The following is a 15351-nucleotide window of genomic DNA, read 5'->3' on the forward strand; positions in this document are numbered from 1 at the left end:
AAGTCTCTGTATTAGATTCAGGTGAGTAACTGGGTTCACAGGCAGCCATATCTATTACTCACTGCACCATGTGTTATAGGATGGGCAATATATATACGTTACCTGTATATTTTTACAGGCGTACCGCAGGACATTGTATAATTCTCTCTGACATTTCTTTCTGAATAAAACACGGCTATAATCTGATCCGTCTATTGTCTGCCTTACAGACACCGTCTGGGGACTTCACAACTGGAACCAAAAGGGACGCCCCATGTTCTCCCTGCTCCCCGAGTGCACAGCAGGTGAGTCTGGAGAACGCACACTTGGCGATGGCGGCAGCGCCCTCTGCGCACTTGGCGATGGCGGCAGCGCCCTCTGCACACTTGGCGATGGCGGCAGCGCCCTCTGCGCGCTTGGCGATGGCGGCAGCGACATAGCAACATGACAAAATACAAATGTTTCTTCTATAATTTTGCTGCCTTCGAGTTTGTCACATTGTCTGTATAACACATTACTTTCTACTGTGTCAGGCTGTCCCACCACCGTCCTGTCACCTCGCTGGCAGGGAAACCCGATTTGTAAGTTATGTTGTGTTCTGCATCTGCCTATGCTGCCTGCATCTAGCGGGGCCTGTATCTGCCTATGCTGCCTGCATCTAGCGGGGCCTGTATCTGCCTAACATGGGCTACCTGTTGCTAGAGTAATATAAGGTTATAATGTCATTTTCCATGAGCTCCTATATGTTCATGGAAGAATGTGTGGTGTGAACAAGTATCGCAGCTGCAATGCAGTGTGGTGCAGCTCAGCCGGGCATCAAATCCAGTGCATGTAGAATCTGTGTTTGGGGTAGAGAGCAGGACCAGTGACGTTGCTGTGTTTGGGGTAGAGAGCGGAACCGGGGTTGTTGCTGTGTTCGCGGTAGAGAGCGGGACCAGTGACGTTGCTGTGTTTGGGGTAGAGAGCGGAACCGGGGACGTTGCTGTGTTCGCGGTAGAGAGCGGGACCAGTGACGTTGCTGTGTTTGGGGTAGAGAGCGGAACCGGGGACGTTGCTGTGTTCGCGGTAGAGAGCGGGACCAGTGACGTTGCCGCGGTAGAGAGCAGGACCAGTGACGTTGCTGTGTTCGCGGTAGAGAGCGGGACCAGTGACGTTGCTGTGTTTGGGGTAGAGAGCGGGACCAGTGACGTTGCTGTGTTTGGGGTAGAGAGCGGGACCAATGACGTTGCTGTGTTTGGGGTAGAGAGCGGGACCGGGGACGTTGCTGTGTTTGGGGTAGAGAGCGGGACCGGGGACGTTGCTGTGTTCGCGGTAGAGAGCAGGACCAGTGACGTTGCTTTGTTTGGGGTAGAGAGCGGGACCAGTGACGTTGCTGTGTTTGGGGTAGAGAGCGGGACCAGTGACGTTGCTGTGTTTGGGGTAGAGAGCGGGACCAGTGACGTTGCTGTGTTTGGGGTAGAGAGCGGGACCAGTGACGTTGCTGTGTTTGGGGTAGAGAGCGGGACCAGTGACGTTGCTGTGTTCGCGGTAGAGAGCGGGACCAGTGACGTTGCTGTGTTCGCGGTAGAGAGCGGGACCAGTGACGTTGCTGTGTTTGGGGTAGAGAGCGGGACCAGTGACGTTGCTGTGTTTGGGGTAGAGAGCGGGACCAGTGACGTTGCTGTGTTTGGGGTAGAGAGCGGGACCAGTGACGTTGCTGTGTTCGCGGTAGAGAGCGGAACCGGGGACGTTGCTGTGTTCGCGGTAGAGAGCGGGATAGCTTGGTGTAGAGTGGAACATTGACAGTGAACTAATTCCTTCTCCGTTTTATGGCATTGGCAGCTAATGATAATATTCGGTGTTAAATGTAATCCAGCTTCTACTTGTGCTCTTAATGAAGGCGGTTAAATTCATGTTACGTGTATGTAACAGTGCATGCTTTTATACATAACATGAAACTGTATATCATGTTTGATGCAATGTCCATTAACTTTATACAATAATTTAAAAAATAAATAAAAATGTATCCTCTAACTGGGGTAGTGACTCTCCAATCAGGCGCAGGGCGCAATGTTTCATATAAGAAGGGACAGGTCAGTGTTGGGATTGGAGAGCAGCAGGAAGGGACAGGTCAGTGTTGGGATTGGAGAGCAGCAGGAAGGGACAGGTCAGTGTTGGGGTTGGAGAGCAGTAGGAAGGGACTGGTCAGTGTTGGGGTTGGAGAGGAGCAGGAAGGGACTGGTCAGTGTTGGGGTTGGAGAGGAGCAGGAAGGGACAGGTCAGTGTTGGAGAGCAGCGGAAGGGACAGGTCAGTGTTGGAGAGCAGCGGAAGGGACAGGTCAGTGTTGGAGAGCAGCGGAAGGGACAGGTCAGTGTTGGAGAGCAGCGGAAGGGACAGGTCAGTGTTGGAGAGCAGCGGAAGGGACAGGTCAGTGTTGGAGAGCAGCGGAAGGGACAGGTCAGTGTTGGAGAGCAGCGGAAGGGACAGGTCAGTGTTGGAGAGCAGCGGAAGGGACAGGTCAGTGTTGGAGAGCAGCGGAAGGGACAGGTCAGTGTTGGAGAGCAGCGGAAGGGACAGGTCAGTGTTGGAGAGCAGCGGAAGGGACAGGTCAGTGTTGGAGAGCAGCGGAAGGGACAGGTCAGTGTTGGGGTTGGAGAGCAGCAGGAAGGGACAGGTCAGTGTTAGGGTTGGAGAGCAGTGGAAGGGACAGGTCTGTGTTGGAGAGCAGCAGGAAGGGACAGGTCAGTGTTGGGGTTGGAGAGCAGCGGAAGGGACAGGGCAGTGTTAGGGTAGGAGAGCAGCAGGAAGGGACAGGTCAGTGTTGGGGTTGGAGAGCAGCGGAAGGGACTGGTCAGTGTTATGATTGGAGAGCAGTAGAAGGGACAGGTCAGTGTTGGAGAGCAGCCGAAGGGACATGTCAGTGTTATGATTGGAGAGCAGTAGAAGGGACAGGTCAGTGTTGGGGTTGGAGAGCAGCAGGAAGGGACAGGTCAGTGTTGGGGTTGGAGAGCAGCAGGAAGGGACAGGTCAGTGTTGGCGTTGGAGAGCAGCATTAAGGGACAGTTCAGTGTTGGCGTTGGAGAGCAGCAGGAAGGGACAGGTCAGTGTTAGGGTTGGAGAGCAGTGGAAGGGACAGGTCTGTGTTGGAGAGCAGCCGAAGGGACATGTCAGTGTTATGATTGGAGAGCAGTAGAAGGGACAGGTCAGTGTTGGGGTTAGAGAGCAGCAGGAAGGGACAGGTCAGTGTTTGGGTTGGAGAGCAGCAGGAAGGGACAGGTCAGTGTTGGCGTTGGAGAGCAGCATTAAGGGACAGGTCAGTGTTGTGGTTGGAGAGCAGCAGGAAGGGACAGGTCAGTGTTGGGGTTGGAGAGCAGCAGGAAGGGACAGGTTGGGGTTGGAGAGCAGCGGAAGGGACAGGTTGGGGTTGGAGAGCAGCAAGAAGGGACAGGTCAGTGTTGGTGTTGGAGAGCAGCGGAAGGGACAGGTTGGGGTTGGAGAGCAGCAGGAAGGGACAGGTCAGTGTTGGGGTTGGAGAGCAGCAGGAAGGGACAGGTTGGGGTTGGAGAGCAGCGGAAGGGACAGGTCAGTGTTGGGGTTGGAGAGCAGCGGAAGGGACAGGTCAGTGTTGGGGTTGGAGAGCAGCGGAAAGGACAGGTCAGTGTTAGGGTTGGAGAGCAGCAGGAAGGGACAGGTCAGTGTTAGGGTTGGAGAGCAGCAGGAAGGGACAGGTCAGTGTTGGGGTTGGAGAGCAGCAGGAAGGGACAGGTCAGTGTTGGGGTTGGAGAGCAGCAGAAAGGGACAGGTTGGGGCTGGAGAGCAGCAGGAAGGGACCGGTCAGTGTTGGGGCTGGAGAGCAGCAGGAAGGGACCGGTCAGTGTTGGGGTTGGAGAGCAGCAGGAAGGGACCGGTCAGTGTTGGGGTTGGAGAGCAGCAGGAAGGGACAGGTCAGTGTTGGGGTTGGAGACCAACAGGAAGGGACAGGTCAGTGTTGGGGTTGGAGAGCAGCAGGAAGGGACAGGTCAGTGTTGGGGTTGGAGAGCAGCAGGAAGGGACAGGTTGGGGTTGGAGAGCAGCGGAAGGGACAGATTGGGGTTGGAGAGCAGCAGGAAAGGACAAGTTGGGGTTGGAGAGCAGCGGAAGGGACAGGTCATTGGTAGGGTAGGAGAGCAGCAGGAAGGGACAGGTCAGTGTTGGGGTTGGAGAGCAGCAGGAAGGGACAGGTCAGTGTTGGGGTTGGAGAGCAGCAGGAAGGGACAGGTCAGTGTTAGGGTTGGAGAGCAGCGGAAGGGACAGGTTGGGGTTGGAGAGCAGCAGGAAGGGACAGGTCAGTGTTGGGGTTGGAGAGCAGCAGGAAGGGACAGGTCAGTGTTGGGGTTGGAGAGCAGCAGAAAGGGACAGGTTGGGGCTGGAGAGCAGCAGGAAGGGACCGGTCAGTGTTGGGGCTGGAGAGCAGCAGGAAGGGACCGGTCAGTGTTGGGGTTGGAGAGCAGCAGGAAGGGACCGGTCAGTGTTGGGGTTGAAGAGCAGCAGGAAGGGACAGGTCAGTGTTGGGGTTGGAGACCAACAGGAAGGGACAGGTCAGTGTTGGGGTTGGAGAGCAGCAGGAAGGGACAGGTCAGTGTTGGGGTTGGAGAGCAGCAGGAAGGGACAGGTTGGGGTTGGAGAGCAGCGGAAGGGACAGGTTGGGGTTGGAGAGCAGCAGGAAAGGACAAGTTGGGGTTGGAGAGCAGCGGAAGGGACAGGTCATTGGTAGGGTAGGAGAGCAGCAGGAAGGGACAGGTCAGTGTTGGGGTTGGAGAGCAGCAGGAAGGGACAGGTCAGTGTTGGGGTTGGAGACCAACAGGAAGGGACAGGTTGGGGTTGGAGAGCAGTGGAAGGGACAGGTTGGGGTTGGAGAGCAGTGGAAGGGACAGGTCAGTGTTAGGGTTGGAGAGCAGCAGGAAGGGACAGGTCAGTGTTGGGGTTGGAGAGCAGCAGGAAGGGACAGGTCAGTGTTAGGGTTGGAGAGCAGCGGAAGGGACAGGTCAGTGTTGGGGTTGGAGACCAACAGGAAGGGACAGGTCAGTGTTGGGGTTGGAGAGCAGCAGGAAGGGACAGGTCAGTGTTGGGGTTGGAGAGCAGCAGGAAGGGACAGGTCAGTGTTGGGGTTGGAGAGCAGCAGGAAGGGACAGGTCAGTGTTGGGGTTGGAGAGCAACGGAAGGGACTGGTCAGTGTTGGGGTTGGAGAGCAGCGGAAGGAACAGGTTGGGGTTGGAGAGCAGCCGAAGGGACAGGTCAGTTTTGGCGTTGGAGAGCAGCAGGAAGGGACAGGTCAGTGTTGGGGTTGGAGAGCAGCAGGAAGGGACAGGTCAGTGTTGGCGTTGGAGAGCAGCAGGAAGGGACAGGTTAGTGTTGGGGTTGGAGAGCAGCAGGAAGGGACAGGTCAGTGTTGGCGTTGGAGAGCAGCAGGAAGGGACAGGTCAGTGTTGGGGTTGGAGAGCAGCAGGAAGGGACAGGTCAGTGTTGGGGTTGGAGAGCAGCAGGAAGGGACAGGTCAGTGTTGGGGTTGGAGAGCCGCAGGAAGGGACAGATCAGTGTTGGGGTTGGAGAGCCGCAGGAAGGGACAGGTCAGTGTTGGGGTTGAAGAGCAGTGGAAGGGACAGGTTAGTGTTGGGGTTGGAGAGCAGCAGGAAGGGACAGGTCAGTGTTGGGGTTGGAGAGCAGCGGAAGGGACAGGTTAGTGTTGGGGTTGGAGTGCAGCGGAAGGGACAGGTCAGTGTTAGGGTAGGAGAGCACCCCTATAGGGGTGCGAGATGAAGTCTGCGATGTTGTGGTGCTGAAAAAAAATGTGCTGCCTGATTGAATTCCCTTCCTTATATTGAAATTGGATTTGAGGTCTCTGTCTGGTAACTATAGTTTATGAACTGTGTAATATCTATGCTATATCGTCTTCTCCGCATAGTAACACTCCTTCCTGCTATGTAATACATGTACCGTATTTACTGCTATACATGGTAACTCCTGCTGTGCAATATCTGTACCGTATTTACTGCTATATGTGGTGACTCTCTTCTGCTATGTAATATCTGTACCGTATTTACTGCTATACATGGTAACTCCTCTTTACTGATTTCAGGCATCGATAAACTTTTTGAGCCATGGTGACAGCCGACCGGTAAGTGAGTCCAGTTGCGGTAGTGCCCCTGTAGTATGTCAGGATTTTCCTCACAATCTCACACGTCCAACAGCGGCATATTGGCATTTGGCACCCCAACAAATACACAGCCTTAATGCCAACATCTGACGCCCCCTCTTTCCTTCACTAACCTATAATTCTCCTCCTACAACTTCTCGTCTTCATTAAAGGGGATCTCTCCTTTGGTGGACTTCAGATTTTTGGCTGCGTTTTGGCCCATGGATTTATTCCTCTGGTGTGGATTATACCTGGGAACTAAAGTAGACAACATGGTTAAAAAACAAAGAAGTTATCTATAAATGATAAGGTGGAAAAGCGCTTTTGAAAGATAACTTCCCACATCTGTGATGTTATCAGCGACCTTTATAGCACTAAGTTTGTGGTTACGAGGTGGTTTCTCTACCTCCTGGTTATCAGTGTTGTGGACGTGACCGACCGCATTTTATAAAGGAGATTATAATCTATTTTACCACACCTGCTGTGTATGTGAATTCCTTCCTTTCATGTGCTGTAGAATTACTGCAGTAAAATGACATCTTTAGTAATATATTCACTTATTTACCTTGAAAAACACTTTCATTTTTCATTTGCATATTTTTGAACAGAAATCTCGATGGTACTTCTTTATTTTCCCATATAATACGTTGAAGTTTCCCCCAGTTATTTTGTTGCCATGTTCTGACGTCCTTGTTACTCTCTGTCTTCCTCTCACTCTTAGACTTCGTCCTCCTCTAGCGATGGGCTTCAGGCAAACACCAGACAAGCTTATAAATTCTTTTCTGCTGTCCCCTCTGAGCACCAGGTTCTGGTCTGTGTAAATATAACACACAATTGTCCCATCACAAGACTAAGTGCCAGGGTGTAGGATCCTCGTACGGCAGGGTGGGCGTAGGATCCTCGTACGGCAGGGTGGGCGTAGGATCCTCGTACGGCAGGGTGGGCGTAGGATCCTCGTACGGCAGGGTGGGCTTAGGATCCTCGTACGGCAGGGTGGGCGTAGGATCCTCGTACGGCAGAGCGTCTCCGCGTCCTGTCTGTCACCTTCTTTCCATCTTCTATTATTACATTGTTTTTGTGTGAAGTGAGGATGTGGCCACTTAGTCCACTTGTTTCTCCTTTAGGACCCAGCGTGTCCCCGGACCCCGGATCGTTCTTGTACCACCCCAGAGGTGAGTCGTGTACTCTGCGTAGTTAGTGGGGTCACAGCAGTAACCTGATAGATTTGTCGTTGTAGGTTAGTATTGTACATATAGGGGGGAATTCATTTGGCCGCGTTACTGTAAACAGTAACACAATGTTACGGTAATTGTGCGCTTAAATACCGTTATTTCGGTAATTTCAACGCCAGCTTTTTGCTCACAGATCCCTGAGCTACGGGCAAAAAGCTGGATTGATTTTACTGTAATAACGGTAATAGTTATCGCTGCGCTAAACTGGGGGGAATTGAATTCTCTCCATAGATACATATACATACAAGTAGGGTTGCACAGTGGTTAGAGTTGCTGTGTCATGTGTTTGATTCCCAACCTTGTCTCTCTCGGTGTGGAGTTTGTATGTGTTCCCTATGTTTGTGTGTGCTCCAGTTTCCTCCCGCACTCCAAAAACTAAAGGGTTTTTTTATTCTGTTGACAAAATGAACTCTAGTGTGTGTGTTTGTTTGTGTGTGTGTGTGTGTATTGTATGTATTGTGTTAGCAAATTCATACTGTAATCTCTTGTTGGGCAGGGACTGATGTGAATGAGCAATAATCTATGTACAACACTGCGTAATATGGTGGCGCTATGAGAAGCAGTGCTAGCGGCTGTGTGGGGAAAGTTTGGCCTACTTTCTTTAATCCAGTATGATTTGGGAATGGATTTAAAAAAACATTATTTGGAAAACGCAAAGTCCCACAATGCTGGTTAATCATCCACATATCTCTATTACATTCCAATGTATTTCATAACGGTCTAGAACGCACTTCACACACAGATGTCACCTCCCCCCTTCTTGTGTCTTCTGAGACGTCCCCAGCATAACATACAACATAGAGAGAGACACAAGCAGATGGCTCTATATTTATAATAGTGTTTAGCTCTGTCTGCAAAGCACTGTCAGGGTGTTTCCTATATAAATAAGAGATTAAGGGATTAATCCTCAGACCTGCTGAAGACTGGTCGGGAGAGGACTATATATAATGTCATCATCTTCCAGTGTCTTCTGATACACCCCAGCATAACAGACATCATAGAGAGATACACACATAATTCTCCCATGGCTGCCAGGTACTAACTGGTGTGTATCCAACCAGTTCATTCACTCCTTGTTTGTAGTATTAGACTGTACATTGCTTGTGGTGAGAGATGATAGAGCGATCTGCATTTGTCCCGAGAGATGATAGAGCGATCTGCACCTGTCCCGAGAGATGATAGAGCGATCTGCACCTGTCCCGAGAGATAATAGAGCGATCTGCATCTGCCCCGAGAGATGATAGAGCGATCTGCCTCTGCCCCGAGAGATGATAGAGCGATCTGCCCTGAGAGATGATAGAGCGATCTGCATCTGTCCCGGGAGATGATAGAGCGATCTGTCCCGAGAGATGATAGAGCCATCTGTCCCAGAGAGATGATAGAGCGATCTGTCCCGAGAGACGATAGAGCGATCCGCATCTGTCCCGAGAGACGATAGAGCGATCCGCATCTGTCCCGAGAGACGATAGAGCGATCCGCATCTGTCCCGAGAGACGATAGAGCGATCCGCATCTGTCCCGAGAGATGATAAAGCAATCCGCATCTGTCCCGGCTCCGACCTCTTGCTGATCATACACCCTCTACAGACATAGCTTGTCTTTCTGCTGGTATCATTCTAGCTCTTCCTCCCCCATGGATGGAACATACATGTTACAGGTCAGCCTCATTTTCATGTGTAGCCTTCAGCAGGTCCAAGACTTAACCCTTTAGTATCTGGCTGGCTTGGAGGAAGAGAAGGAAATGTTTGTCCTGTTACCATGTACTTTACAATAGGCGAGGCCTGGTGGGTCCGTCTCTGATCTCAGTGGGGTGTTTGTAAGAATTACACAGCGATGTGTGGGAACTAATAAGGAGACTGTTGGGTTAACAGCAGGGACCCCTTTCCCTGTCCTTAGGGCCTGGACAGCCCCGAGCAGCGATCTTTCCGTGACAGGCAAAAATACTTTGAGATGGATATGAAGCAGCAGCAAGCGGAGCGGCCACCGAAACGCGTTTCCCTTGTTGGGGAGGATGATCTCAGGAAAATGAAGGAAGAAGAAGGTGAGTGGAGGATGTCGACTAATCTCTTCTCATGTCATCTTTCCTAGCCACCCATTCCGTATCTTCTGTGTCTCGGTTTCTCTTATGGTTGATTTGTCCCTTGTATCTTTTTTTTATCCCGATCTTTCAGCCCGAAAGATTCAGATGAAGCGCGAACAGATGTTGCGTGAAGAGGATGAGGGGAACCCTGGAGACTCCAGTCCGAGAACCGTGGGCTCTAGCACCCCAAGCAATGTGTTCATTGAGGGTGTGGATGTTGGGAGCCTGTCCTCGCTGACCGGGTGAGATGCCCGTCATCTCTGCTTATATTATTTACTTACATTTGTGCTCAGAAACTCAGACATACTGACACTGGAGCGAAATGCGTTGTCACACCTCTCAATTTGATTAGTGTGTTTGTTGACTGGTGTGTAGGAGTCAGTGATGGGGGAGGGGCTGGGGGCATGAGGTAACGATTGGGGGGGTGCTAGATGCGTGGGAAAGTGTTGGGTAGGGGGGATGGGGCAGTGATGGGCGTGTGACACAATGTGTCTTCTCTGCAGGTTATCTCCATCAGAGTCTCAGAGAAATTCACTGGAAGATGCTTTTAGGGTGGAGCAGAGGCCTAACTCCATGACCGGGTGAGAGATGGCGGATCTTCATTTCATGAATGTTGTTTATAGTATCTTTACCTGCTCCCTGGTGCCGGGTGCACAATTAATATTTGTTAAAGCTAAGAGGGAGAAAGTACAAATAAACAGTATGTTTTGTATTCCAGTGTTTTTTGTATAGTCCTCTGTGGCTTCATGTCACTGCCACGTCCGTCTCCTCCTCTTCTTGTCTCACAGTTGCCGCAGTCCCCCCCGCCACCACCCCTTCTTCCTGCATCAGTCCCCCCCCACCCCTTCTTCCTGCATCAGTCCCCCCCCACCCCTTCTTCCTGCATCAGTCCCCCCCCCACCCCTTCTTCCTGCATCAGTCCCCCCCCCCACCCCTTCTTCCTGCATCAGTCCCCCCCCACCCCTTCTTCCTGCATCAGTCCCCCCCCACCCCTCCTTCCTGCCGCAGTCCCCCCTCCTTCCTGCCGCAGTCCCCCCTCCTTCCTGCCGCAGTCTCCCCCCACCCCTTCTTCCTGCCGCCGCAGTCTCCCGCCTGCTTTCACACAGTTGTCAGTCTCCTCCTCTTGTCCTCCACAGACTGAGCCCAGTTTACCCTGGTGGCCCAGATGCAGCAGCCCCGGTGCGTACTGCCAAAGCAGAGAGACGTCTTCAGGAGCGGCTGAGGGTGCAGAGCCCGGAGCTTACAGAACAAGAGATGCAACTGTCGCCTGCAGAGCGCAGAGCTTTACAAGCTGAAAAGAGAGCCATGTGGAGAGCTGCCAGGTAACTGACTGTGGAAGTTGGGGGCTGTAGTTCTGCTGGGGGCTGTAGTTCTGCTGGGGGCTGTAGTTCTGCTGGGGGTTGTAACCACTGCACACCCAGGAATGGATGGGACAGAGTGAAACAGTTTCCTGTTGTAGTATCACATCTCAGGCCAGGTCCTGTTCTGACAGCAGAAATGAACAAAATTCTTCGTCCAAAGAAAAAAGTATTTTGTAAATCTTAAAATGTTGTTTTTTTTAACCCAAGAAAGGGAATTTATTTGCAGCAGGTTCCGTTCCCAGAGCTGTTGAGATATTCAATGTATGGAGTAATGTTTATATAGATTGTGTCCTGTGATCATTTTCTCCCCCTCTCTCCTGGTCCCTCTATACACTCTCCTGCTACTCTCTGGCTCCTAAGGTGCGGGCTCTGAGGACAGTTGGGGCCACAGTATAACCTGCTCCCTGTCTGTCTCTCTGTTTACATGAGATGTTCCTGATCTCTTCTATCCTCACTCTCTCTCGTTTCTCTCTCTCTCCTCCTGCTGTCTCGCTCTCTGTCCCTGCGGGCAGCACTCTGGAAGACAGTATTAAGCAGTATGAGCAGTCTCTGGCTAAGAAGCTGTACCAGGCCCGGCAGCAGAGACCCCGAACGCCCGAGGACGGCAGCAGGTGTGAGCTGGAATCACATGTACACACTGCGCCCGGCTAGTAGCATGTACAGCGAGCATCGTGTTTCCAGATAATTGTGCAGTGAACCCTGGGCTAAGTTTGCACACGCACTGCATGTCCCTGTACAGCACATGGCTTTCTGGCATGACTTAGCTGATCGTTGTCCGTCTGAGTTGTTGGGGGTCTGACCCGTCCACTGTAGAGATACTGGAGAAGACTGGATGGATTGTAATACCCCATTGTGAGCTTGTGTTACAGTAAGGGGAGATGACGGCCCCTGACATGTTTTATTGTCAAATCACCAGTCTGCGGGAAAAGAAGCAACATGTAACCTCAACGACTGCAGCGCTTGTTTACCTGTTGTTACTTTGTGGCTACAATAGTGTTACACTTTGTAACAGCTAAGGACAGTCCTGGCCGGCTGTGAATAGAGAGGAGGAGGGGGGGGTGAGCTCAGACCACTGTCTTTTACAACTGAATTAATAGATGTCTGCTAAAATCTCCAGTCAGAAACAACTGCTTTATATCTGTGAGCGCCGTAGATGTAATATGTACCCTCCGCCGCCAGAGAGACGCAAATGGAAATTTATCGGAGCGCAGCTTCAGACATGGTCCATAATCGTTATTAATAGCGTTAGTGAGCTGGGAGGAACCCGGCTCCCAGAAAACGTTGGGGTGTCCTAATCCGGTTCTTATAAGGCCCAGAGCGTCCCTAGATCTGTTAATGTTATAGCATGTTAACGCTGATTATAAACCGTGATAAATCACCCCGACCTCAATATCTGGCAAGTACCAAATCCTGTATCCGTCGTAGGACTTGTTTGTTTAGATGAAGGCGGCTTTAGCCCTATTTACCAGAATGGGACCGAAGTGCGTTTAATGAATACACCCCAGTTTGCTTCTGTTTAAACACATTTGCTCCGATATTGAGCTCTGCAGGGATTTCAGTTCCTAGTTCCAGAGACCGAGGTTTGTTTTTTCTCCTTTATCATTCATAATATTTGGGCGTCTTTTGTACGGGTGTTTTAGACCTAGAACTGTTTGTTTCCAGAGACTCCTTAGCTGGTGGTCCCTATTATAATTTAGCACACTGGGCTCTCCCCGGGGCCGGCATCTTCCTCGGCCCAATCTAATAGCTAATAATTGTATTGTTGTTAATGTAGTTGTGAGTATTTTGTCATTGTGCTTTTGACTATTGTGATCCCTAACACAAGCTAAAAGCCTTGTTTAATAATATAATGCAACCAGCATCAACGTGCAGAACTTGTCCCAGCGGATATCTGAGTTTTACCATCATGGTCCCTGCACTGTATTATTAAATAGACTTTCAGGAGGAACGCATGGATTCACACGCTGCATGGGGAATACACAGATGATCCCACTGTCTCCTTACATTCTGTTTTGTTAACGTGCCACCGATGGGCCACTGCTTTCTGATGAATATTGGTTCAGCCACAAAACGCGTTGGTAACGGGTGCACTTTGTTCCCCTCCCCTTGTTTTTCCATCGACCCTTTTGCTGTCTATGTTAAGACACATTTCTTCCCACACTGTCCTCCGCTGGGCCCCCAATGTCCATCTCTCCCCCCAGCACTCCCTCTAATATTTCTTCTTCTCTCCATCATTGGCCTCCTACTTATACTTCTGCATCTCTCTTCCTCTCAGGATGAAGTCTCTGGAGCAGGATGCTCTGAAAGCTCAGGTAGTAATTGCTCGCTCCAAGGAAGGAAGGAAACGAAGTACATTAGACCAGTTGGCAGAATCCCCCTCCCCAGCTCCCACCCCGTCACCAACCCCATTGGAAGGTACGCAGTATGGTGCCAGTGTCTGTGTTGGACATGTTTGTTGTACACGTATGTGACTATATACGTCTGTCCTCAGATTACAGCCCTCGGCTCTTAACATCTCCTGGGAGATTGGTGAGTAACAGCAATTAATGTATCCTACATTCTCCACACGTCCTTTTACTTGTTCCCCAATCACGCAGACCATTCTCACTCACTGTTATCTCGTCTCTAATACTTTACTATCTACTTTCTCTAGTACTGACCTATCGACATAGTGTCTGACCTTCACATTCCCTCCTTGTCTCTGGTACTGACCTATTGACATTGTGACCTTCACGTTCTCTCCTTGTCTCTAGTACTGACCCATCGACATAGTGACCTTCACGTTCTCTCCTTGTCTCTAGTACTGACCCATCAACATTGTCTGACCTTCACGTTCTCTCCTTGTCTCTAGTACTGACCCATCAACATTGTCTGACCTTCACGTTCTCTCCTTGTCTCTAGTACTGACCCATCGACATTGTGACCTTCACGTTCTCTCCTTGTCTCTAGTACTGACCCATCGACATTGTGACCTTCACGTTCTCTCCTTGTCTCTAGTACTGACCCATCGACATTGTGACCTTCACATTCCCTATTTGTCTCTAGTACTGACCTGTCGACATTGTCAGTGATTATTCACTGATTAAGCTAAACATAATGTGATTTGTGAGTTGGATACTTACACCCAAGAAAGTCATTGCTGGTTCCTGCACCTCTTTCCTCTCTTCACATCTGTTACACAGTATTATCTTGTGTTTCTATGAGCACTGTCCCCCATATATACAAAGTGTGATGGTGTCTGCAGTGGGAGTCTGATTAGACTGGGCTCTGAATACTGCTGGTTATCTTCCTCTTGCTCACATTCTCACTGTGCATTTCCCTTCCCTTCCTGTTCACTCTTTACTCCTGTCTGTAACGCCAAATGTTCTGTTGTTATAATCTGCTATGTACATGGCTTTAATATTACACATCTTTCGCACCTGTCTTATCTCTCGCTCTGCCTCCTATCTCCCACCTGCCCCCCGCGCTCTGCCTCTTATCTCCCACCCGCCTTATATCCCACCGCTCTTCCTCCTATCTCCCCCCCGTCTTACCCCCCCGCCCTCTGCCTCCTGTCTCTTGCCTGTCTTACCCCCTTGCTCTGCCTTCCAGTCTCTCTCAGACAAGAAGTTTGACTACAGAGAGTTTGCTGCTATCCCGTCTTCCAAACCCGTATATGAGATCCAGGTACCGTGTGCATGCTGTCACATGACTGGCCCGAGCGCCAATCTGTGTCTGAATGCAAAACCAACTGCCTCTATAGCCAGTCTCTCTCCGGTGTCTTGTGATATGGGAAGGTGTTTTCCTGGTGGGTGTGGTTGTGGGTTCTGAGTTTGGGATTGGTCTTGTTTGGGGTGTGGGTCAGTGTGACCCTAATGTAGGTAAAATGACCTGCAGGTTCTATCATTTTGTTAGTGATGTCATCCTTTTGTATATTGAAGTTATAACTTTATTACTTCATATAGCAATGTGCACAGACATTTTCTGGCACAGTTTCCCCAGCCAGTCCAGCTCCCTATAACATTTTGTTGCCTGGTTCACGAATTGCTGACACCAGGGTCTGTAAGTCACATGACTTCTGTTAAACTTGTTCTCCTTTCCCAAAATGTGTTGTGTTCTGGGAATGGTCTTTCTGGTTTCCCTACATTACGCTTTCTTTATGCTCGTGGTGTGTGTATAACTATATATAATATAGATCCACCGTATGATCTGTAATAACCTGTGTCTCTGGTTTCCAGTCGCCCGACACGTCGCTGAGATACACAGAGGATGGCAGAGCATCAGGTGAGGCTGTGGAGGGAGCGGGGACGTCTTGTGGGTGAAATTCGTTTTGCATAGATGACTGCAGCTCTGATGATTTGTAGTTTGGAGTTGGCTGTCACATTAGTGAAGGGATGTGGGTGATACGTCGTAGTGTAGCAATAGTCTGCAGAGAGCCATAGTCCTCTGTCCTCTCTCAAATCCTTTCTGTGCTCCGATACAGACTGATCCCCTCTGTCCTGTCTCCTTCCTGGCATCGCTGCTTTCTGGGTAGGATTATGCTGCGTTCTGCTGTGATTTATGCATGGT

General features: G+C 50.6%; 1 protein-coding gene and 1 long non-coding RNA gene across 22 annotated transcripts in view; one reads left to right on the forward strand and one right to left on the reverse strand.

Annotated features, from left to right (window-relative positions):
* SCRIB (scribble planar cell polarity protein) overlaps positions 1-15351 on the forward strand; it is a 62868-nt gene that overhangs the window by 43983 nt on the left and 3534 nt on the right. For 11 of the 21 annotated variants that reach the window (XM_075211542.1, XM_075211549.1, XM_075211544.1 and 8 more), the window contains 14 exons: positions 210-284; positions 513-560; positions 6075-6113; positions 6853-6936; positions 7256-7303; positions 9259-9403; positions 9534-9684; positions 9946-10023; positions 10579-10764; positions 11316-11414; positions 13079-13218; positions 13295-13332; positions 14395-14469; positions 15021-15066. In XM_075211542.1, the coding sequence (XP_075067643.1) occupies positions 210-284; positions 513-560; positions 6075-6113; positions 6853-6936; positions 7256-7303; positions 9259-9403; positions 9534-9684; positions 9946-10023; positions 10579-10764; positions 11316-11414; positions 13079-13218; positions 13295-13332; positions 14395-14469; positions 15021-15066 (1252 nt within the window). Of the gene's footprint in view, positions 1-209; positions 285-512; positions 561-6074; positions 6114-6852; positions 6937-7255; positions 7304-9258; positions 9404-9533; positions 9685-9945; positions 10024-10578; positions 10765-11315; positions 11415-13078; positions 13219-13294; positions 13333-14394; positions 14470-15020; positions 15067-15265; positions 15313-15351 lie in introns of all 21 variants that reach the window. The other 10 variants (XM_075211543.1, XM_075211555.1, XM_075211562.1 and 7 more) reach the window with 7 other exon arrangements.
* LOC142158008 (uncharacterized) overlaps positions 1-15351 on the reverse strand; it is a 51512-nt gene that overhangs the window by 4852 nt on the left and 31309 nt on the right. Inside the window, exon 3 of the long non-coding RNA XR_012692708.1 lies at positions 6266-6389. This is a non-coding gene — a long non-coding RNA (uncharacterized LOC142158008). The remainder of the gene's footprint in view (positions 1-6265; positions 6390-15351) is intronic.

This window comes from Mixophyes fleayi, chromosome 5 (assembly GCF_038048845.1).
Source record: "Mixophyes fleayi isolate aMixFle1 chromosome 5, aMixFle1.hap1, whole genome shotgun sequence".
NCBI classification, from domain to species: domain Eukaryota; kingdom Metazoa; phylum Chordata; class Amphibia; order Anura; family Limnodynastidae; genus Mixophyes; species Mixophyes fleayi.